The following is a 23654-nucleotide window of genomic DNA, read 5'->3' as shown; positions in this document are numbered from 1 at the left end:
ATTGGGTGAGAAATCCCTCCAGGGCCTTAAATACAGGAAGTCCCTGAGCTGAAAATAATCAGAGGTGGGAAAGAATAGGAGAAAGTAAATATGTGACCTGTTTTGGTTGCATCTGCTTATGACTTCTAAGACAGGTGACAATGGCCAAGGTGGAGCAGTGATCTGATTTGGTAGTCTTAAGCCAAAGGCTCCTCCAGTGTAATTCCTCTTCACCAAACATTTGCCTTCAGAAAGGTAAAGAGTTTCCTCCACACAACCAAATCAGTGTCTTCTCTGACTTTTAACTTGCTTTACTTTTCTGTAATGTTGAGGCCTCAATATTATATTTAGCCTGACTGGAATTTGGCAAGTAACTTTCCTTTTACTATTGTTTTTTTTGTCTCTTCATTGGATAGTTAGGTTGTCTGGGGATTTTATTCAGCAGAATGCATTCCCATAAATACATTCAAAATAGATAGGAGCTCTCTTTGTATTAAGGCATCTATTTGCGTTATTTGAATTTAGATCTAAACATGCAAAAAACTGAGGAAGAGAGAAGATTGCTTGAGGGTTTTCAAATGAGAGGAAGACTAAAAATGCATTGAAAGCTTTTGGATGTGGAAGTACGTGGCATTGTGGACAGTTGCAGTGGAGAATATAATGCAACAATAAAATCATTAAAGTACTTCAAGTTTGGAAGTAATCTGGGTTCTTGGCTTGCATTGCATTTAATAGCTTTACATTTATGGGAGCCACTCCAGTTTTTAAAGGCAGCTTCAGCCTTCAGACTGATTGCACTTACCACCCCAGTGAAACTGCAACCCATTAATTTTTTACCGAAAGGATCTTCCTAGTTTGTCAAACACATCAAGTGAACATTTTAGAGAGTGCAGACCACAGCAGTACGAAAACCAAAACTTTATATCCAGAGAGAATGCTGGATTAGCATGAAATAAAGGGTCTGATTCTGTTAATGAGCACTTAGATAATTTCATTGCTATACAAAACTCTGTTAAAAATAGAGATACCAGCCATTCGAGTGAAAACAGTCAGGACCTGCAGAAATCTCCCGTGCCAGCCCATCATGGAAAGGCCTCCAGTGGTTCTCCTTCAGGCTGGAGAGCCGCACACCCTCCCCTGAGCCCACATTTGTGGCCGTCCCCTCTCCCAGCAGCCCAGTCCCCTACGTGTTGATCCCCTCACCATTAAGCCCAAGCCTTTCCAGTGTCTCAAACCGAACTCTCGCTCTCTAAAACGTTCGCACATTTCTATGTCAAACATCTGCTTAGGTGGCTCTGAGACAGTGTGTTTTGGTGTTGTTCGTGTGCAATCTAGTGCCGCTTCCTCAACGCATGTGTCCCTTCCCTTCACAGCCTACTCGACACCCAGCACCTCCCCCGCAAACCGATTCGTCAGTGTTGGACCACGGGATCCAAGCTTTGTAAATATCCCTCAACAGACTCAGGTGGGCCGCTTTCGACTTCTCTGTTTGCCTGCAGCCTCTTCTCCTCCTCCTCCAGTGTCCTCTAACGTGTCCCCACGGAGCAGCTGCACTGCCGCTGTCACTTCACCCACATGGTCTCAGTAACTACAGTGAAATGTCACTTGCAGTTTTGCAGTTTGTTTGTCTGTTGTGGTTTTGTTTCTTTGTTTCTTTGTTTTGTTTTGTTTTTTTCTTCTTTTTTTGGGGGGGCTTGTGTGGTGAAAACGCTGCTTTGTAACTGGAAGGACCTCTCTCTGCTTTCTAAGGTGTTGGCTCCCAGCACGCAGTTGTTTGCTCTAGGGACGGGGTTTTAAAGGCTTTGGCTCCAACCTGCTCCCCAGGCACTGCATTTAATTGTCTTTAGATTAGATGGTAAGGAGAAACCCTTCCTTGGGTGGGGAGGCCCTGGTAAAGGTTGTCCAGAGAAGCTGTGGCTGCCCCTGGATCCCTGGGAGTGTCCAAGGCCAGGTTGGACAAGGCTTGAGGCAATTTGTGCTAGTGGAAGGTGTCCCATGAAACAAGATGATCTTTAAGGTCCCTCCCAACCCAAACCAGACCAGTCTGTGATATGCAAAAGGAGCTCAGAGAGACCCATGGGGTAACAGTGCCCTGTAGTCCCCCAGCAGACACAATGTGAGACTGCTCCAGTGACTTCCATGTAAAAAAAAATACTCATATTCCTGGTTGGCCATTTGCATGGTGGGCTTTGAGCGAGCGGGAGATTTTTGTGATTGTGAGCACATCTGTTTTCCTTATGCAAAGAGAAAAAAGTCCAGTTGAGGCAGGCCTATAAAGCTGGGTTAGCTGAATTCATGGTCCTGCTATGGTCAAATCAGAAGCTCAAGTAAACATTTGTGTTTCTTTAGGAGAAGGACGAGATTTAAATGTGCTTTTTCCAAGCTATATCAAATTCCCAGGGTCGATTAAGAAAATAGTTGTTGGCAGTTTTGTTAGCAGCTAATTTGAGCCAGATGTTGAAAAAATTAAGTCTGGGCTTAATATCACGTTATCATGGCGGGGGGGGGGGAAGGTATAAAAAAGTGAGCAAAGTTAGTGCAACTGTAGTTTATAGTTTGAAGTGATTGCTTGACTACGTTGCAATTCTTTTAAAGGTCAACTACACAAAGTATTTGTGATTTTGTTTTGAGCTGGTTGCAGTGACTAAAAAGCAGTAATTCAAATAACTGGCAAACTGGGCATTACTACCCTTGGCTCTTGTAAGTTCTTTCAAATGGTTTATAGGCTTCTGAATAATTAGTGTGCAGATTAATGGCTGTCACATGCCACAGTAGGTGCATGAAGACAGACTCCTCGTTGTGATGGCTTCAGCACCTCCACTGTCACTGAAACACAGGTCACTCATTCCCAAAGATTTTTAGTTTACAGGGCTGCAAGCAGCTGCCTGTGAGCACAACGTGATTTTTTGCTGTCTGCTCTTTGTGTACAATTTTTTAGGGGTTTTAGTTTATAGCTCTGTGCACAGCACAGGTTAAACTATATCGAATCTCAAACCTTCTCTGCATTAAATAGGGTCACAGAAAGTACAGCAGCAATGCAGAGAGGGGTTTAACCCATCAGATTCTGGGGGCTTTTTTCATGCCTTAGCAAAACTCAGCCTGCACCCCACTTTTCCAGCCTTGTGCTCTATGGGGTTCACGGTGTGACAAGTTCTCATGCATCTTCCCATTTAAATCATATTTCTTCAGTTGTTTTGGAAACAACTGGAATACACAGAAATACGCTGAAATCTGGAAACAGGAATGTTAAGGTGTACTGCTAAAGTCCTTAAGCATTTGGTCTTTTCCTTCATAGCTCAGGAAACCTGAAACCCTTTGGAGAATGCTACTTACCTTTTCCAGGAGACTTGAAAAACTCCTAGTTGGTAAATTGATTATGTAGTAAGACACAACAGTATTAAGTCTCCAAAGATATTTAAAACTTACTTGCATCCTGCAGCCTAAGTTTCCCAGATAAGTTTGTTGACTGTAAACTTTTATCCTCCTTATTTATGACTTAAATCATTTTAAAGTGCTCTAGCGTTACTTTAAGTGCTCCTCTGTAATGCAGTGTAGTGAATAACAATGCTGTACAGTGAAAAACAATACTCAAGCACAGCTTTCAATTAAAGTCTAACATGCTGCAGTGGGCAAGGAGACTGACTTCCAGTCTCTGACTCCAGCTGCATCTCCCTGCTTCTATACATCATTACACCACCACAACCCACTTGATACTAAATATATAATTTATCAGCAAACTCACTACTTATTCATGAAAGGACTCTGAAGTTGACTGTGCTTTGAGTCAGAGAAGTGAGGTAGAAGTGCTAACTGCAATGATTTGGGATTTATGTAGCATTCCTCTAAACAAAGACAGGCTTTTGTGCTCTTTTTTGCAGAGCATTAGTGTATAGAACGACCACTTAGGATATTTTCAAAATGAAAATGCAAAAACACATAGGACTGTGTTATTAAAAGCAGCTGGGGTGGCTCCTTTCCATCAGGATCTGTAGAGTACATCCAGAGTCAGGCTAAGATACAGGTCCTGAGGACCACTAGCTGCCAGGGACACAGCTCCCTGAGACAAGAGGAAGCAGGGAACACTCCGAGCTTCTGGAAGTCAAGCTTAAATATAAGGGTTAAGCAACTCTTTATGCTGAAACAATCAAATAAAAATGAAGGCTGTATGTGAACATCTGGTTTTTAAAAACTATGGTCCAGCTACAACCCATATGAAAATATTTTAGTCAGATTTTTGGTGGCTCTGATGTTATCTTGGTGGAACATTGCACTATAAGCACTATTTACACATCATCATCATCATAATCATCATCATTAGTCTTCAAGTGCTGCAGAAGTGAGTCTGTGCACAGGGATGTGTCAGTTCCACGTAGCAGGAGCCACAATTCCCATACATGGGCATTCCCAGAACATTGGAATAAAATCCCAGGCAAATGTACAGTGGGCTGGGGCAAGGATTATTCTGTCCTGGGCTGTTTCTAAACAACCAAACCCAGTACATGCCTTTCTTAATCAATATTAGAAAAATTATCAGTAGAAATTTCCATTAGCGCTATGTTCTGATTTATGTCATGTTGTGGCAAATATAACCTCTTAAAGGAATTTTATAGCATTTATATAATGCTCATTAAAAAGCCATCTTCCTGTGTCAACAAAGGTTGCAACAGGACAACCACTCCATCACAGGACAGATGGGAAAATAAACTGTTTTAAGTCAGTAGTTCTGATTTGGTAAGAAAAGCCCCCAAAGGGCTGTTGGCTTTGCCTGGTTTTAGCAGCTTCCAAACTTTTCAGTTGGTTTGGTTTGCATCCACTGCTTACACTGTCCATCACTCTGCCACTCCACTCACTGCACAATTGTCCTGTCTTGGGGGTTGTTTGAATCTAAATTTCTGTTTGAGCTATTAGAAGCAACACTTGACTTGGCATCCCCTGGATATGTTGACAAAAAGGCACAGGTGTTGTAACCTTTGCTTGATAAATCATTTACTTTTGCTACTTGACTTGCAAGCAATATGGGGGCATCAGCTTTTTAACTGCCTTTTCCATATGCAAATCAGAAATACAGGATGCCTGGGGTACAGGGGCTCTGGTTTCAAAAGCAAGTTGGTCTGGATACCTCATGACTTAGTAATAGATACGTCTCTCATATTGCCAAGGACTTGCAATACGGAGAATGGTGGAGGGATGGGAAAGTCCCATCTCATTAATTAGGGACGAGCCTCTCAGTAGCACCAAGGTGAATAAAAGGGTCTGAATTTTGAGGTGGTTTTTTCCTTAAAATAATAGTGAAACACAGGCTGTGGGCTGGGAGTGTGTGCAGCTGGGAATGCTAAACCAGCAACCTGTGACCAGGGTTTGCCACTCAGCACTCCAAATGCTGCTTGCTGCTCTCTAATGCCCTGGCTTTGCTCTAGGGTACAAAATTCTTTTAGGGATCTGCGTGCTCTGTACTCATCATGCTGCAGCTCCACTTCACACTAAACATTGTTTACTATGCTGAGTCCTGTTTGCCACTTACTTAGCCTACACCTTCCTGGAAATTGTACTTGGGATGCTAAAAACAGCTCCTGAGAAACACATGCCTGCTCCATCTAATCACTCCTACCTGCCACTGGCCCATGTGCCCTGCACAGGGAGGGTATGAGGATGCAGGGAACAGAAACTTCCTCCAACTGGAGGCACCCAGGCAGAGAATAACCACTTTACCCTGTGAGAAAGTGAATACTGTACCCCTGACCAGCTGTGTCAGGAAAAATCTCTCTCTAATGTAAACACGCTCTATATCAGATCCATCCCAGGTAGTTTCTAAAAACTTAGTTAAGCACAAACCCAAATATTTATTCCCTTGGCTTTCTGTATGAAAAGATAAAACTTATTTCTAGAAGGACAGAAGCTCTTATTTCTAGAAGCTCTTCCTGGTTCTGCCTTTGCACATTCCCAAAGCACTGTCAGATCCTGGATAATAAGCAAAGGTCTTGTGTTTTCATACTTTCCCTGGTGGGGCCCTGGAGCCACCCAGCTACAAGAGAGCTCTAGATAGACCTCATCCTTTATAGCACAAAACAACTGAAACAAAAGGCCTGTAAGCTTCCTAGAACACTGAAATAAAGTTTAAGAAAAACCCCAAAAGTTAAACAAGCTTATCTAGGCAGCAAAATAACAGGTATGAAAACCAGCAAGCTCAGCAGAACAGCCTTATAAAGACTAGGTACAAAAATTCACCCTGTAAAATGCATCTTTAGAAGAGCAATAGTAACTTAGGAGGGAAATCACTGAAGTTTAGCAAAGTGTTTAAAGTACAAGGAAATTGCTAACTCCTTTAGATCTTCTCCTGCTCCCTGCCCTTCCCAAATTAGACAGTGGTATCTTTGTAGCTTTCTCCTTTTGGGCTTTTATTTATCTCTAAAAAAACCACCATATGCCTCAGGTGCATCCACAAACCTAATTGTACAATTACTTTCTTTCCCAGAGACAAGGCAGAACCCGTTTTGCTTCCCCACAAGCGATTTTTTCTTTTTTTTTTTTTTTTTTTAAGAGAGCAAACTGCAACCTGCAATTTTTCACTGGCAGCACTTTAAAACAAAGGGCATGAGAAAAAAAATGAGCTGGATGCTGTGTCCTGTAGGATAGCAGATGTGAGCTCTGTCAGAGCAAGGGGGGAGGCGAATTCCAGAGGAGAGGGTCCTTCTGTGAGAGCAGCCAGGCGCTGCTGCCCAGACACTGGAATCTGAGGAGCGTGGTGCAGGTGATGCCCCTCTCCAGGAGCCAGGCAGGGAAGCAGCCCCACTGGGGGCATTCTCCAGAAGTGTATAGAATCCATAGATCAAAGTCAGCACCTTGACTGGGAAGCTGATGCAGCTCCTGCAGCGCTTCGCTCCTGCAGCTGAAACCACGGAGCCTCTCTGTGCCCAGGTTCCATTGCCACCCTATGGAAGAAAGAAACCAGTGCACACATTTATTTTTTTTTTTCCTCTGCACAAATCCAACTTGTGTGCCCGCCTGCAACGGGATTTTCCATCCCTGCCTCTCACTGCCACCGTGCCCTTTGCCCCCTCCCAAGGGGATGCTGAGCCCCACGCAGCTCGTGGCCGTGGGATTTATTCCTGAGCCCCACGGGCTGCCTGGCCTGGCTGCCTGCACACCCTGCTGCCTTGGTCCCAGCTCCCAGAGGCCAAGAATGGCACCAGGCAGGACCTGCTGGCCCAGGGGGACAGGGGCAGGGCAGGGTTTTGTGGCTCTGTGCTGACAGCTGAGCCAAAGCCTCGCTCCGCACATGGGGCAGGGTAGGGACACCTCGAGGGACATCAGAGAACATCAGGGGATGCAGGAATGACACCAGGCCTTGCATTTTGGGGGTTCTGAGCAGAGTTGTTTATAAGCCAGGTCAGAGCTACTTCTTGCTCAGAGGACTGTCCCTCCTCAGGATCAGAATACTCATCCTTGAGGCTGGATGTAGGGCTCGTGTCTGAGTGTGAATGGAGATAAAAACCACTAACTTGGAAGCATTTGTTAGACTCAGACACTTAAGAATTCCATATTCCCTACAGTAACCTCCCTAAGCCAGCACATGTGTCCAATTTCAGCTGCAAAGCACTTCTAAGCACACTTGAATGTTCCTTTTCTTTCTCTTGGCCTGTCCAGAAAATGTAGTGAGAGGTTCAGAACACGATTTCCATGAAAGAATAACATCTTTAGAGTGTAAAGAAGAGAAATTTGCATAGATCAGGTATAAAAACACAGTTTTGGGGTGTGGAACTGCTGTTTTCTGCTGAACTTAGAAGGATCACTCTGCTGCCAAACCCTCTAGGGATCTGTGGATTTTCCCATATTGGCTGCTCTCCTCCAAAACCTGGAGCCCCCTTATAATCATTCAAAGTTGTGATCTCTGTCCAAAAAGTGCTTTGCTCTTGCACCAATGGCATCAGGCTACTGACACATGACCTGAATTTTGGTGCTGTGTTTCCTCTTCCACCCAGGATGTAGGAATACCATTCTGAACTTGAGGATGTCCTGGAGATGGCTCTGAAAATGCAGGGTGAGCCTAGAGAGAGTGTGGATAGGAAATTCCACTCTCAGGTCAGTTGCTAAAAAGAGCTGAGAACAGCACACCTCAAAAATAAAGCACATATTACTCTATAGAGGTAAAGATTCACAGAAAATTTCCCAATGCCATCATGTGGCTGCATCTTCAAAGTGGGATGGAGCCAAATCAGTCCCAAAATGCCTGGGTTAGTCCTCAGCAGGGGAGGTCGTTGTTCCTGGGCTTTTTTTTCCTCCTCCTCCTCCTCTTCCTTGCAGGCTCTGGTGAACAGTTCAGACTCTTTTTTGGAAACCAGTACTCAGCATCCTATTTCCAGTAGATTTAGCATAGAATTATTTACAATGGACATAGAAGAATTTCCCAAACTAAGCAATTAAACTTACTGAGTTTTCCCCCTCCTCACAATAACCAGGAAGCCTGTGCGTAAGGCTGCCTTTCTGTGGGTTTTATGGCCATTACTTACTCCACAGTGGGGGAGAAGAAAGGGAAGAAGTAAGTGTGGGCCTGGTGGGAAGAGTTGGCAAATGCAGAAATATGATGAATGAGCTGGAGAGATTTAATTTCTTACTAAATTCTCTACAAGCTGTGTAACCTTTCTTTAGCTAAACAATTACTCTAAAAGGCAATGATTTTCTGTGTTTTCATTGAAAAGTCTTCATAATAACAATGGCCTATGTTCTCCTTCTTGAAGAACTTCTGCCAAAAAACAGTTTTCTTTTTTCCATTCAGCAGGAAACTTTCTTTTATTTTTATGTTTTCAATCTCATATTCCTCGCTAACATGAATTTACAAGGCCCTACCACTTACTGCATGGGGCTGGGAAGAAGCTTCCCCTCAGGCCAAATCATTTTGGTCCATCTCCTTTGTAGGGATTCTTGCAGCTTCCTCCCAAGAGGACTGCAACCACTGTCAGAGACATAATACCAGACTCGAGTGGCCATTTAAGCTGACAAAATGTGACATTCCCAGTGTTCACAGGTCAGGGGACATGGGAGGGGATTCCCAGATTTGTTTTTCAGAGGACAGGCAGCAGTTCTTGCTGTGTTGTGGTGGGTGCAGTGACTTTGGTGTAGTGGGGGAAGAGTCACCAGGTGTTTAAATTCACGGCTGCCAACATGAGACAATGAGAGGAGCTGATGCTCCCTGAGCCACAGGGTCCAGTTTAGGGGCTGATCCCTGATCCCACAGGGGCCTGTGGCCAGCTGGAGCCTCGGAAGGGCTGTGAGGGCGCAGCGTGGGCAGAGCACTCTCACACCCCTGCATTCACACACACAAATCAAGCCAGGCTAGGGCAAGGTTATGGTTCTGTGCCCCTTGCTGCTGTTGGCTGGCTTGGCCGATTTCCTGGCCACCACTGCCCGCCCCAGCCTCCACGGCAGATAATGCTGTATTGGATTAGTCTGCTCGCTGCTGCATCAGGCCCACAATCAATTTATTGACTCTGTCAGAGTGGCTAGTACAGTAATTGTTACAAGAGCAGAATAGAAAGCAAGAATGTGTCCACATAAAATATAAAAATGACGTTTTGTTCGTTCTTTCCTCTTTGGCCCTATAGATCTTTGTGTGTTTACACAGTGGAGAGCACTTTACTTAAGTTAATCAGCTCCTTCTACATTATTAATTGCGACAGTTAGGGCGCTACGTGGCAGCAAACGTATTATTGAGAGCATTGATCTCACGCTGACGGTGTGGACCTGGCTGGGTTTTGTATTCCTTCCCTTCTTCCCAACTGCTTGAGGGCACTATCAAATCCCATTTCTCTGACTGACAATACACCATCAAAACCATCGATCCCAGAGAGGGGCAGGAGGCTGCACACCAGAAAGAAAGGAATGCTCAGAGAGCCAGGCTTGGGAAAGGGCTGTTGGAAGTTGGTGATGGCAGTAATTACATGCCTGGCCTGATTTCTCTATTTTGTAAAGAGTAATAATTTAAGAGCTGAAGTTTCCCAGGTGCTGAAAATTTGCAGAGGTGGCACGATGAGACCTTTTAAAATGTGTGCAGAATGTATACTCGTAAAAAAAAAAAAAAAAAAAAGAAAAAAAAAAAAGCCATACTGACTTTTTACAAGGGGTTTGGAAGTGCCTTTGAAAGACATTTCATGAAAGTTCAGCCTTCACAGCTGATACCTATATGAGCTCCATAAATTGCACCCAGCCTGACAAACTCCAGTAGATGTCACATGTGACCTGGATGGAAAAGGTCAGCAGCTGAATTTATGGCTTTTGCATTTACTGGAACATTAAGATTTTTTGCCAACTGCCATATATACTTTTTAAAAATTCCGCAATCAAAGGATTAGGACCACAATCCACAATGAAAGTCAAAAAATTAAAGGCCACAATCCCTACATCCTTCCCAATGGATAGGCATTAAGCTACCTCTGTTCTAGGAATCACCTTTGCTTAATTGCATTAACGCAGAGGTCAAGGAATGAATAAGCTCCAGAGGTGAACACTTTGCAAAATAGACTGTCCTGTTCTGAAATTAATAGTGAATTCCATAAAAAGGTACCAAAAGAAGCCTTTTCTTAACAGAGAAGGAGTCCTCAGTTTACAGGAGAAGTGCTGGACTGTCCTAGAGAAATATAAATAATATAGAGGGGAAAAACTGGGGTTTCAAAAGCAATAGGGCAAAATTACTTCAATTTTGGTAAAACCTGTTTATATTTTAAATTTTACAAAGGTGTCTGTTCTTAGAAAGGATTGCAAACAGCATGGGAAATTGCAGCTTTCAAATTTTACCTGGTTTTCGTTTAGAACAGCAGAACATGTCTCATTTTAGGCTTTTGCTTTGATAGCATTTTCTGCTTGAACAGAGGTAGAACTGGAGAAGTTTAATTTAAAACCAGGATTTTAAAAAAAAAAAAAAATCTCATAAAAACCAAGAGGCTAAACTTAAAAATATCTTCTAGGTTTCCCCTTAGGTGCTTTAGTTATTAATATTCAACTTTGAAAACAGTACTGACACCATAATCATAATATTCTCAGGCATATTCACTTGTGTGACCCAACTGTTACATCATCTACACAAACACTGGTTATTACACATGAAGAGATGCAGCTGAATGCACTGCAGAAGGCACTGAAATGTAATTTTAATTATGAGATATGAGTAACCAAAGTCACAACCAACACTGTGCAGCCACCTCTGAGGCTGAACACAATAATTTAGGAAGAGATTGTTCCCTATGAGGGTGGGGAGGCCCTGGCACAGCTTTTCCAGAGAAGCTGTGACTGTGCCTGGATCCCTGGAAGTGTCCAGGACCAAGTAGGGCTTGGAGCAACCTGGGATAGTGGGAGGTGTCCCTGCCCTGCAGGACATGAAAGAAAACTACCAATTTTTAAAGAAAAGAAGAAGGATAACCTGAGATACGATATTTGCATGTAGGGTCGGGTTTTTTCATCTTAGCATGTGCTAAACAAAGAGATTTGAGATTTTGGAAGAAGACTTTGACACATTATACTCCTTGTTTGGCTATCCCCTGGTTTGTTGGGGTTTTTTTAAGGACTTTGTTGTAGCCCTTTAGGTTAAAGATCATGTCTGAGAATCTGTGGTATGGGACTCAGCTGTACATTCATTGAAGCTCATGAGAGGAGGAGATGGGGGATTTGTTATTGGCAGGAGCTTGTTTTAAAAATACAATAATATTTTTGTTTAATTATGCTCGTCTTTTGCTTGTAACTATGCACAGTAGAGTAAATCTAGTCTTTTTCAGATAAGAGAAAGGCTAAAATTCACATTTTCTTTATGGGGAGGGTTTGCAATGCAGTCTTCATGTATCTGTGGAGTTTTTATTTTGTGGTTACAGGTATTAACTGTCAGTTACTCTAAAGACATCTTCCTTGATGTAGAGATGGGTTTGGGTTTAGGGTTTTCCCAAATTTATGGTCTTTTAGGCAATTTTAGACCAGGTTGGGCAGGGCTTAGGGAAACTTGGTTCAGTGGTAGGCGTCCCTGCCCATGGCAGGGGCTTTGGAGGATCATCTGATCTTTAAAGTCCTTTCCAACCCAAACCATTCTGTGATTCCATGATTTCCCAGCAAGGGAGGCTCCACAGGCTCTTTATAAACCCTGTTCCTACACAAGCACCCAGGGCAGAATTTGTCCCAGCAGTGCTAACTGCTTTATCAGTGCTGTTGATATTGTGTGAGTCTGAACAGAGCTCAGATTCTTCTCCTGGAAGCTCTTTGGAAAAACAAGGAGTAAAAGTAGTAACATTTAGGGGGAAAAAAAAACGGGGGGAAAGAAAGCTGGAGGAGAGCTGTAGTTACCCATACAATGGAGCAGCTTGCTTAGGGAGTACAAAGAGCCACTTCTACACAGGCTATTTTCAGGGAAAAGCCTCACATTCAGTGACTCACAAAAGCGAAGAGGCACCTTTTGATTTTAAGTTCAAGGTTTACATTAGTAATTTTGTCTGTTTTCTCTGTTAGTATTAATTAAATTGAGATAGTTTAATTAGTATTACTAAATTTGATCATTAGTAGTAATTCATTCTGCCTGCCATACTGCACAAATATGATGAAGCAGAAATAACTAAATTGTTTAATTTCATCTCATTTAATGACTTTACACTCCACCAGGACTTGCATTGGCATCTCACAGTATGTGTGAAAATTGCTCCAAGCTAGGCCAAGACCCAACTCCCTTTAGCCAACCATGTCTAATACATCCCTCCTCATCCAAAGATGGATCATGTGCTGCAAAGCCTTTTCCCATTTCTCCAACAGAGAGCTGGCAACCTCTGGAGCCTGGGGTGGTCTTTCCCTGCCCCACTCACACTGCTCCTGTAGTATCCTGACCCCAATGGCCCCAGTGGATATTTATAGGACTCATCCCTGGATGGGATTCCCCACAGCAGGATGGAAATAATCCCTTCATGGATCCCCACAGCTGGGTCCCTGAGCACAAGCATGATGCACAACCTTCCATTTTTCTTAGAGCACTTTAACAAGGTACAAAGCATCAGGAAAAATGCAGATGTCAAAAGTTCCCACGTTCAGGAGAGGTTTTTTTTGTTCAGCTCAATGCCCTCTTGGCTTTCTTTTTTTAAGAGGAGTTTTGGGAAGGGGGGGTTTCCTGATGAATCGAGTCATTATTCCTCCAGCTCACTGTCTTCTGTAATTTTAAGGTCAAAAGTGCCAGAGTTGCCTCTGTGCTCCTATTTTGGTCCGTGTTAATTTGGAGACTGGTTTTGATCTCCTTGGCCAGTAACACCTAGGACTTGCCAAAACCCGAATTCCTCTTCCCTTTTTGCGGTCTCCTTGCTCTACCCACCTCTCAAAACCTGCTGTTGTCTTGGCCCGCTCATCATGGGGTCCCCAGCTGTCCCTTTGCCTGGAGTGTGCCCTGCCAGCCCCACTGCTCCTGCTGCCCACATTCCATTCCCTGCTCTCTGCCTCCCAGTCCCCACCAACCCATTCCTCCTGCTTTTTGCCCTGCTTTGATCAGGCTGGGCACACTTTGCTGTCCCCACAGGGCTGCTCATTTGTTCACTTCACCCAGGCAGAGCACAGGCAGGGACCTGACTTTGGGGAGGCATTTTGGAGGGAGTGCTTACTCTCCTGACCAGCCCAAGTTATTCTCTCCTCTCACTTTCCTCTGTGTGCTCTGAAGTACTCTCAGGGCAGTCAAAAAAAGCAGCTGAACTACCTTGGGTAGTTGTAGGTCAACTACCTTTTGACCCATGATGGGTCTTCTCCCGTTGCACCACAGGGAGTCCCTGGACAGGTCTGGGGTGGTGGATGGGTCCTCTACAGCTCCACTGGGGCTGTCAGAGCCAGGATAATATAAGAGCTGGATGACCAGGGCAAGGAAAGGCCACCCCAGCCTTCAGCCTATGAAGGCTGTAATGACCTTTCCCTCCTTCATGCTCTCCAGTGAAGAAATGGGAGAAAAGAAGGCTGAAAACTACCTTTTGTACCCCAAACTGCAGAGCAAAGAGCCACAGCCTCTGTAGCAGCTTGCATGCATCCCACTGGGACCCCTGGGCCCCTGACGTATCTCCCGTGGCTCGGGCGGCCCGGGACGGGGCAGGAGAGCGCAGGGCAAAGCCCCGTGTGTGTGTACGTGTGTGTCTGTGCGTGTGTGCTCGCGCTGTCTCGCTGCGAGCCCAGCCTGGGAGGCCCAGGCTGGGGGTTGATTTTCTTTGGATGACTTTCCCCAATTGTCAAAAGCAATAAAAGTAAAGAAACTTTTTTTGGGGGGAGAAAAACGGTGGTTGAGGGGAGATTATTTTTGCAGTCCTGGTGCAGGCAGAACTCCCGAGGCTTGGGGAGGGGGGAGCGGTTTTGCTCACCCGAGGACTGCAGGAACTGGCTTAAATTGAATAAAACTGTAAGTACAGTACCGGGGATGGCGTAACAAGGAGTTCTGCAAAAGCAACACCACCGGAAAGCACAATGAAGAATAGAGCGGGTTACGCCGCGGTGAAAGTATGTACTGGTTGTTATAACACCGTGCCTCCAGAATAAATTATGTCCCTTTAAAAAGTAATACTTTAACTGTGGAGCTATATAGAAGACAATTAAGACGATATTGTTCTCCTCATTTCCCTCCCCCCTCCCCTCCCTCCCTCTCTCTGCAGTAGCTCTGTGGAAACTTTTAATGCTGCAGCTTGAAACTTGGGCCTCTGGGTCTGAAATGCCTGAGAAAGCACTGCGGGCTCTAACTGTAAAACATTCCTTCGGCGGGCCCTGGAAACAGGGCGCGCTGGCGCAGGCGAAGTTCAGAGGGATCACATGGAAATGAGGGCTGGCTGCAGGCTCCCGAGGAGCGGTTTATTTCCCTTAAACCTGAACTTGAACTTGGGAAGGCGCAGCCAGGGCTTGGGCCGGGCTGAGGGCGGCCGTGAGGGGCTGGGAGCGGAGCCGCCGCAGGACTCGGGCACCCACCCTGGGTTTGGGGGTCCCCGGGCACCCAGCGGCTTTTGTGCCGCGTCCAGGGGGGAGATGTAGTTTGGGGAGCCAGAAAGTTTTGCTTTCATCCAAGCAAAAGGCTGGAAAGTCCCGTCGCAGCAGTGTGTCCGCCGTCCCAGTTTCCACGGGACTTCCCGGCATGAGGTTATAAGCGGCTCCAAGTCCCCGTGCACGTGTTGTTTCATAAAAGGAAAGAAATGAGAGAGATCTGCTGTAAGAAATATGGGATTGTTGCACTCCCGAGCAAATTTAACTGTGCCTCCAGCAGAGAAAAATATGGGGCTGTCTAAAAACGAGGCATAAAGTGCACAACTCAGCCCCCCTCGCAGCACATTTGTTTTTACCTCGAAATAGTAGATGTAAACCGTGAAGTGGGTTTAAAGTTTGGTGGGTTTAAAGGTGGGGTTTGCCTCTTTAAATCCATGCATCCCGCTGTTTCCTTCTTCTCTTGCAAAAGTATGTACAGAAGCAGGGAGCGAGATGCTGATGCTGGCCGGTGTCACCCAGGTGTGGTGGCAGGGGTGGCTGCTGTCCCAGCCACAGGCGTGGGGCAGCTTCCTCCTCTTCTGCCCACAGCTGGCCTTGGCTAGGGGGTCATATTTTGGTCATTTCTGATTACTCCCGAACAATTTTGGCTATGGTTATAGCAAAACTTTGAAAGGATGAATGGGTGAAAAAAATCCCGCTTGGCAGTAACTCAGGAAATATCTACAAAGATGTTCTTTCTGGAGCGAGATCTTATTTCAGGGTTTGTGTTAGGATCATTTTTATTCTGTGACAGCACATAAAGAGAGCGGGACAGAGCAATGAGGTCCGGCATAGCTAAAATCCCTTCTGTGTGTGTGAGGTTATATAGTTTATCAATGCAGAAACCACCACGGGCTTGGAAAAGTAAACAGCTGGCTTGGGTCTGTGTGCTGCACTTCGGAGTTGTCTGCAGGATTTAAATGGCTCGATTGCGATTTTTGGAGCGGGGCAAATATATATAGTTTTCCTTTCAAACATGTCAGAAGGTTTTTTTGCAGCTGTTTGTTTTCTCTGTTCCTTTTTTACTTGTTGCAATTTTCCTTTCTGATTCATTCCGGTTTATTTTGCTTTTACAAACGGCTTCGCTGCCACCAACAAGTCTACAAATAAATAAAAAAAAATTTTTTTAAAAGTTTCTAGCCCACTCAGAAAACCCTATGGCAGTGACAAATATCAGAGAAAGCCATCGTCTCTCTCAAAGATTTCATCTCACCCTCCACTTAATCCGCTTGCTGTACCTCAGATCTCAAGTAACTTTCATACTGTGGGCTCACTTTAATGGATAGAATCTATTTTTCATGAAAAAAGCAGGAAATAAGCTGTCTTTCGTACAAAGATTTACAAAATGTAATCATTGTTGAAATATTCTCTTTGAACTGCCTTGTCCGCAGGGGTGTCTGGCTCCCAATACCCCCGTTTCTTTAGAACACCCTTACAAGTTCTTCTGGTAGATCAGGTACACTGGTGGTTCTGGTCTTTGATGTCTTGAATGAATGAAAGAAAAGCATAATAAAAGAGAGCTGTTGATCAAGCATAAAATACTCTTTAAGCTGACAGAATGGCAGAGTTAACACATTCTAAGCTGCTTTTAGGTTTTTCCTTTTTTCCTCACATTTTCCTGTGCTTTGTGTACAGTGGGGGTTTTTATTTTTTGAAAAGTCTCTGATCTATGTAGTATGCCGTCCTCTAACAAAAACCAAAATGGGATTGTTTCTCTCTCTTTCTCCCTTTCTTTTTCCTCTCTCTCTTTCCCTTCACTATCTTTTTTTTTTCTTTTTTTTTTAAACAGCAAGGGTTGCAGTTTAGCATGGCTGCAGTCAGCTTTCAGCCGACCACGCAAAGTTTAGAAGTTATTTTGCAGATTTCAAAGTCAATCTACTAACAAATAAGTGAACTTCATTGCTTGGTTTTTTAGAAGACTGGAGGAAAACTGTAACTGGCAAAATGTTCCCCAAGTAAAGGCAAGACCCTCTGCCTAAAAGCAATTTTGTAAACCAAAAGACGAGCAGGAAAATGACCTCATTGTGAGAGAACTTTTCTTTTAGAGGCAGGGAAAAGGGAAAGTTTTCTTCCTGTAGATCCAATTTAGATTTTAAGTTCCCATACATTATTTATACATCATATTCAGAGTGCCAGCCTACTCTGCTGACTGGGTTACATTTCAAACATTTGCCATTGATAAGTCTTTGCTGTATTATATTCAGGCTAAATGCGAATATGTCATAGCGCAGTCAATCTTTAATCCGCTGAGCTCCAGGTCGGGGCAGCAGGGGGTCCAGCACTCAGAGCATTGGTTTATACTTAAGAAACATCTGGGGCCAGCTGGGACACTTTACTGGAACATTCAGATGTCTGGAACAACAGCAGGAGTTACTGTATGAGTGTGTTTTCATAGGTTTGGGAGGGTTTGGGGTGACTTATTTAAAAACACTAGCTGTTCCCAACTTGAGGTTTGAACCCAAGCAGAAATTTTGCCTGAAGTGAGTTTGTTGGTCCCAGGAGAGTAGTGGTTTTGGACAACTATACATTTTTAATAGTCAGCAGGCAAAAGTGCATATTACAAAATTATTGCACGTAATTTAATGCAGTTTGCCACAACTGGCATTCCTGCAAAAACTATTGGATGCAGAGCTACTGTATGCATTGCCTGGAGACCAGTGTCCCTCCTGGGACAGGTTTTATCTGCCTCCAGACAATATAAATGTGCTCAGAGTGGGGTGTGTGACTCTCCCCGGTGCGGATGTTGGACAACCAGAAGATTCTCTCACTGTTTTACGTCCCTTTGGGGATGACCAACATGCTACTTACATCCCTGCCGGTATTTCAGTCTGGAAAATATAATTACTAAATAATTAATTCCAGCTCTAAGAAAATAACTTCCATAGGCACAAAGGTGACCTTGTCTTTTATATTCACCTTTCGGTCCTACACAGTGGGATCAGATTTTGGGACTGGAGAAACTCTGGAGGAAGCACTAGAAGAGTGGGATGAATTCAGATGTGGGGTAAACCAGAGGCAGTTGCTGTGTCTGCAGGAGTCCTCCAGCCAGTCGCACCAGAAGCTGAACTGCCACTGTCTCCCCTCACCCTGGCAACCCTTTTGAAGTGGCATCAAAGGCCCAGTTTTGTCCCCTTGCTTTCACACGACGCACCGTGGGGAACAGCCTTCCCGGCACCTCTCACAAGGTGATGCCAAAAGGCCCAGCGCACTGTCTAACTGCTCACATTCTCCTTTTATCTTTGCAACCAGAAGGACTCGTTACCCCAATTCACCTTCCCGGGGTTAATGTTCGTGAGAGCCTCAAAGTTCTTGAGGTGACTGAAATGTCATCCCCAAACGAAACAACGCTCTGCAGGCTGCCCAAACAGCCGCTTTGCCGGCGAGCTCTAAAGCTGTGGGGTTTTATTTTATTTAGGCTCTTATCACAGGTGGGTTTTCCCACCTGGGCCCGTGCAGCGATCGCTTCCTGCACGCGCCCGGGGCAGCAACGGCCGCAGCAGCCGCATTTGAAGTCCCGATGGCACCGACCTGTCGCGCCGCTGGGCACACAAACTGGGCTTCAACCCACAGAAAATGGCTATCACTGAGCAGGTCTGAGCCCTGAGTGGGTACAGGGAAGCCAAAGCTGCTGTGCGTGGAGTTTGTCAGAGTTTCAAACGTGTGAATGTCCTTAAATAACCTACATCGCCCGGAGAAATAAGCCAACTGTCACACCCAGTTCTGGATTCCACATTAACAACCTCCTTCCGCAGCGTTAAACTTTGCCCTTGAGGACTTTTGTTTAACTTCTTAATTTGAAAAACAGATAGGGAGGGTGCACAGCCCCGGCTTTCTGCGCGAGCTGAAAGGTCCCATTGTTGGGGCAGGAGATGTGCAGGTAGAAGCGAACGGAACGAGTCGGGGTTGGAAACACGTGAGCGGTGCTCGCGGCGAGGCTGGGGGTGAGGGACGGCATGCAGGAAGGCTGGTTTGAGAAGGTTTCCATAAACAATGGGCCTGTTTCTGGGCTCCTGACTCAGGCAGAAACTGCTGCAGGAGTTGATGAGGCACTTTGTTAAATATCCAGAATCGCGGAATGCTTCCTTGCTGTGTTTCCCGTAGAAAGGAGCTGATTGTCAGGAGTTGCTGGACGATTTTTGTGTGTCTCTGCTATCTCCAGGAGTGCATCAGAAACAAAAAGGCTTGCACTATCAGAGAACCATAATTGCCATCTCAGACTTCCTGTTCAGGATTCAGTCAAGTAGATATTGTTTATGGATCATAAAACCTTACTACTGTGAGGATTCTCAAATACGAGTTTCAACTTTCATGGTGCTGTAAATTAGGGAGGGGGGGGAAAAAAGTGTGGTAATACTCCTCGGAGAACAGTAAAATAGAGCTCTGCAATGGTTAAATGGAATTTTATAAGCACATTCAGTGTGGAACTGTTTTGCATTACATGAGTTGAATACCTTAGAGATGACACACATCTGCAGGCACTTTATTAAATCCTTAGTCAGCACTTTTCAACCTGATGAGATTACTTCTTCATTTGACTGGAGAAAGGGAAGCAAAGATCTCGTACTGGACTGCAGAATTCTTTCTGATGTTTCACCTTGAGCGCTGGAGAAGGACAGTGAGATGCTCGGCAGGACAATACAGACTCGTAGTTGCACCGACAACTGTGTGGCAGCAATTTTACTGAGCAGGACTTTTTAGCTCCAGTGGGTGCATTTAGCTCTAAACTCCCTGGGAGAGCAGTACTGCAAAGTAAATAGAAGGGAAATAAAACACCGGCTCTTTTATGAAAAAGCACAGAGATAATATCATCCTGACTGTACTGTGATAGGGCCCATGATTTAAATGGAGATTTTAAATTAAGAAAGGCAACACCGCCTTCTCCGAGTGGGTGCAGTCAGATAGGTTACAGAACTGAAGGGATGAAATGGGTGAGGTGCTTAGACATTGAGCAGCACTCTAAAGCAAGGCACAAAATACTTCAGCCATCTAAATGTAGGGATCCAGACTTCTTTTTTTTTTTCCATTCTAAGCTCCCTAAGCATGCAAAAAAACCCTTGATAGGTCCCAGCTATCGGGTCTCCAAGTGCCTAATACGCTTCCTAGACATTTTCATTTGAGGCCGGAGGTCTCGTTCCTAGCAGAGAAGTTTCACAGGTGCTCCAGAGGAACAATGGTGCTCTTCAGCCCTAATCCTGGAAGACTTAGACGTGTATAGGAGGCTTGAGGGGGATATGAGATCTTAATATTAAAATGATTAGCAGAAAAAGGAGGATCATTCTGTGTGTGCGCTTCAGCTGTAAGATGCTCTAAATTAAACCGGTGTCCCGAGAGTGGTGCTGGTGGGATCTGCTGGGTAAATGCACGCTCTGTCTGGCTGTTCTGCTGCCTCAGCCCATAAAACATCTCATCCAAGTGGGGCTGCAGGAGCAGGCGGAGCGGGACGCAGCTGTTGGCGAAGCGCTCCGAGTTTGGGTGCCATAAAAGCAGCTTTTCACTCAAGGCCATGCGGAGCCCCAGCAAGGAAGTTTTGAAACAAGCATGCGGTTTGGTTTGGGTCTCTCCTGCAAGGGTTAAGTTTTTCATTGGTATTAAGGCTGAGCAGTGTCTGCAGGAGTCATATTGACACCCTAGTGCATGGTAACTCTACTCCTTTATTGACATGTTGCTACTCAGGAGCACAATAGCGCTCTGTGTCTGCAAATCATTGCTAAAATCATCTCAAGAAAAAAAAAAAAAGTTTGAAAGCCCAACGCGAGACAAAGGCCCCAGAGCTGCACTGCGCCGCTCAAAACTCCCGAGTCAGCAACTTCTATTGATTAAAAACTAACCTTTAAAGTAACTCGCAGAGTGTGTGGTTAGCATTTAAATTTAAACATGTCATGAGTTGATTTGTGTTACTGAATACCAACTCCGAAGGAGTTACATTCACATCAGATTTTTTTTTTTCTAATTCCCTTAAGCAGCTAAAGTATTTCATGAAATGTCAATAGGGCAGGGGGGAAAAAAAAGGTGTTTTGGAGGGAGGGGACTCGCGCCCAGCCTCGCCGTTTCTTTTCCCATGCAAATAGTCACCCCAAAAAGAAAAGTGTGGGGAGCGACACACAATAATTAGACCTTTGTCTAACTTTCCCAAGTGCCAGAGAAAGACAGATTAATTAAATATACAACAGTGTTGGTTTTTGGAGTGGGGGTCTCTCTTGCTGTGGAGGTCATAAATTAGGCAGAATAAATAGTTCAGTGTGTTGGGAGCGGGGCTCGACGTCAGCGCGGCTGGCGGCGGTGGGAGGGCGCAGCGCCGCGCTTGCGGATGGCGGTCACGTCTGGGGCTGTCTGGTTGCCCTTAGCAACGAGACATGATGTAACACCGGGATGAACTTGAACTTGGGGGACTTGAAAAGGGAACAATAGACCAGAGCAATCAATAAAGCCTATTTCAGTGAAGGATTACAGAGCCGCTCTGGGGTAACCTTGTCTGCGAGGCGCGGGGTGAATAGCGAGATGCGTGCAGGAGCGCGGGGCGGCGGGGGACGGAGCGGCGGAGCGGCCGGACACACGGACCGAGGGCCGGGGGGGCGGCGGAGCCCGGCCGGGCCCCGGCACCGCACGGCCCCACCTCCGCAGCCTCTGCGCTTCTTCTTCTTCTTTTTTTTTTTTTTTTTAAAGAAAAAAAAATTCCGCTTTTGAAACGAGGGAGGAGTGGCGAGGGCAGCGGCTCCCGCCACCGCCGGGCCATGTGCCGGGCCAGCGGCCGTGGAGCAGCCGGACAGCGGAGATGGGAACCACTGCCTGGAACTGTTCATCCTCTCCACGGCCTCGCAGCCTTTAACCCTTCCACTCCAGCAGCTCGCAGTTTTAACCCCTCTACTCCATCGCCTCTAAATTTTTAACTTCTCTACTCCATCACCTCTCCGTTTTAACTTCTCTACTCCATCACCTCTCAGTTTTAACCCCTCTACTCCATCGCCTCTAAATTTTTAACTTCTCTACTCCATCACCTCTCAGTTTTAACCCCTTTACTCCATCGCCTCTAAATTTTTAACTTCTCTACTCCATCGCCTCTCAGTTTTAACCCCTCTACTCCATCACCTCTAAATTTTTAACTTCTCTACTCCATCACCTCTCAGTTTTAACCCCTCTACTCCATCGCCTCACAGTGTTCAGCCCTTCTGCTCCATCACTTTGCAGTGTCCAACCCCTCTACCACATCTCTTCTCAATCTTTAACCCCCCTACTCCATCACCTCAGTCTTAACCCTCCTAACTCCCATCATCTCTCAGTCTGTAACCCCTCAACTCCACCACCTCAGTCTGTGACCCCTCTTCTCCCTTACCTGGCAGTTTTAGCCCCTCTACTCGCTCCCTTATTGGACTTTACCCCCTCTCCTCCCTGCTGGGCAGTGCCACAATTCCCAGTCCAGCCAAAAACTGTCACACTCAAAGCGTGTGGGACGACCCTGAAAAGTTTGGAGAAGTTGGGAGCTGGCAATGACCGGAGGTGCTGGCGGTGGTTGGAGATATCTCCAGCACAGCACAGCCCACACTCCACATCCCTGCACCCACCTAAAAATCAGTAGGGCCCCGCAGTCAGGGAGGAGAACGGGACTTGGCTTCGCTTCACGAACCCTGCCAGAACTTTCCTCTGTTTATAAACTTTACATATGAGAACTATTTCGTTTAATTGCAGCCCGAGAAAGTCTAAATATAAAATCTGTAGGCAATAGATGGAGCCGATATGGGACCGGTGTGTTTGTATTCAGAAGGGCGAGCAGAGGAAGAGTTAGTTAATGAGGTGTACTGGAAGCAGGACAACTTCTCCGATCCTGCTATTTATTTTACCGGTTCCTACCTCCATGGCAAGACCACATAATCTCCAAGTCCCACATGAAACTTGCCTCAGAGTCTTCCGTAAATGTTCATAAGTCCTCCTGGAGCTGATTGTGCTATCAATCATGTCAGAGGCCAAAAAGGAGCGGAGGAAAAAGTTGGTAAAACTTGTCATCGGTCCGTGCGCGCACACAGACACACCTCATATATTACAGGAGCCCCAGCAAAAAACGGGGGGTATCAGCAACGGCTCTTTAATACCTGAGTCTTTCTTGTTGTATTACTTTACTCCAGGCTAAATAGTTGCTGCTTGTTGGTGTATTCCCACAGCAATATGTCATTGCCAAGGAGCATCCCCCCGCGCGCACGGTCCCAGGGCCTAACACTGCTCTCATTCATCGCGGGTTCAGGTTGGGCTGACCCTGCTGGGGCTGGGATGGGCTCTCCCCAGTGCAGTGGCACTGCCCCGGCTCCAGCAGAGCCCACTCCAGCTTCCCAACTGTGTTTATTTTCCTATGGAGGAGCGAAATTGCTTTCTGTGCTCCGGGCATCTGCGCCGTTGAGTTAAGGACGGTATTGTTGCAGGGCTGAATTCCCTGGGAATTCCCTCCCTTTGGGAAAAAGAAGAAAAAGAAAAAAAATATTTTCCCAAAGAAAAGCTATTAGTTGAGGCCCACGTTTTGTTTTGAAACACAAGTATGGGCAGAGGTATGGGACATTTTCACTGATCCACTTTCCCCCAGATTTGCTTTATCCTGGCTTTTCTGTAGCGATCCACATTTCTCCTAAGAAAACAGCCCTGTTGTTGAATTTCTGTGCATCTGTTCCAGCGAGACAGTTGAAGCAGGGCAGTATAAAGCA

General features: G+C 45.5%; 1 protein-coding gene across 19 annotated transcripts in view; it reads left to right on the top strand.

Moving 5' to 3' along the window:
• The window catches only part of NFIA (nuclear factor I A), a 350804-nt gene that overhangs the window by 319546 nt on the left and 7604 nt on the right, over positions 1–23654 (top strand). For 14 of the 19 annotated variants that reach the window (XM_030278569.4, XM_030278567.4, XM_030278570.4 and 11 more), the window contains one exon: positions 1353–1444. The exons of 3 other annotated variants lie outside the window; for them this stretch is intronic. In XM_030278569.4, the coding sequence (XP_030134429.1) occupies positions 1353–1444 (92 nt within the window). Of the gene's footprint in view, positions 1–1352; positions 23502–23654 lie in introns of all 19 variants that reach the window. 2 more of the 19 variants (XR_012057082.1, XR_012057083.1) reach the window with 1 other exon arrangement.

Source organism: Taeniopygia guttata, chromosome 8, assembly GCF_048771995.1.
Source record: "Taeniopygia guttata chromosome 8, bTaeGut7.mat, whole genome shotgun sequence".
Classification (NCBI taxonomy): Eukaryota; Metazoa; Chordata; class Aves; order Passeriformes; family Estrildidae; genus Taeniopygia; species Taeniopygia guttata.
Note: the sequence above shows the minus strand (reverse complement) of the source record. Positions and strands in the feature narration are given on the sequence as shown.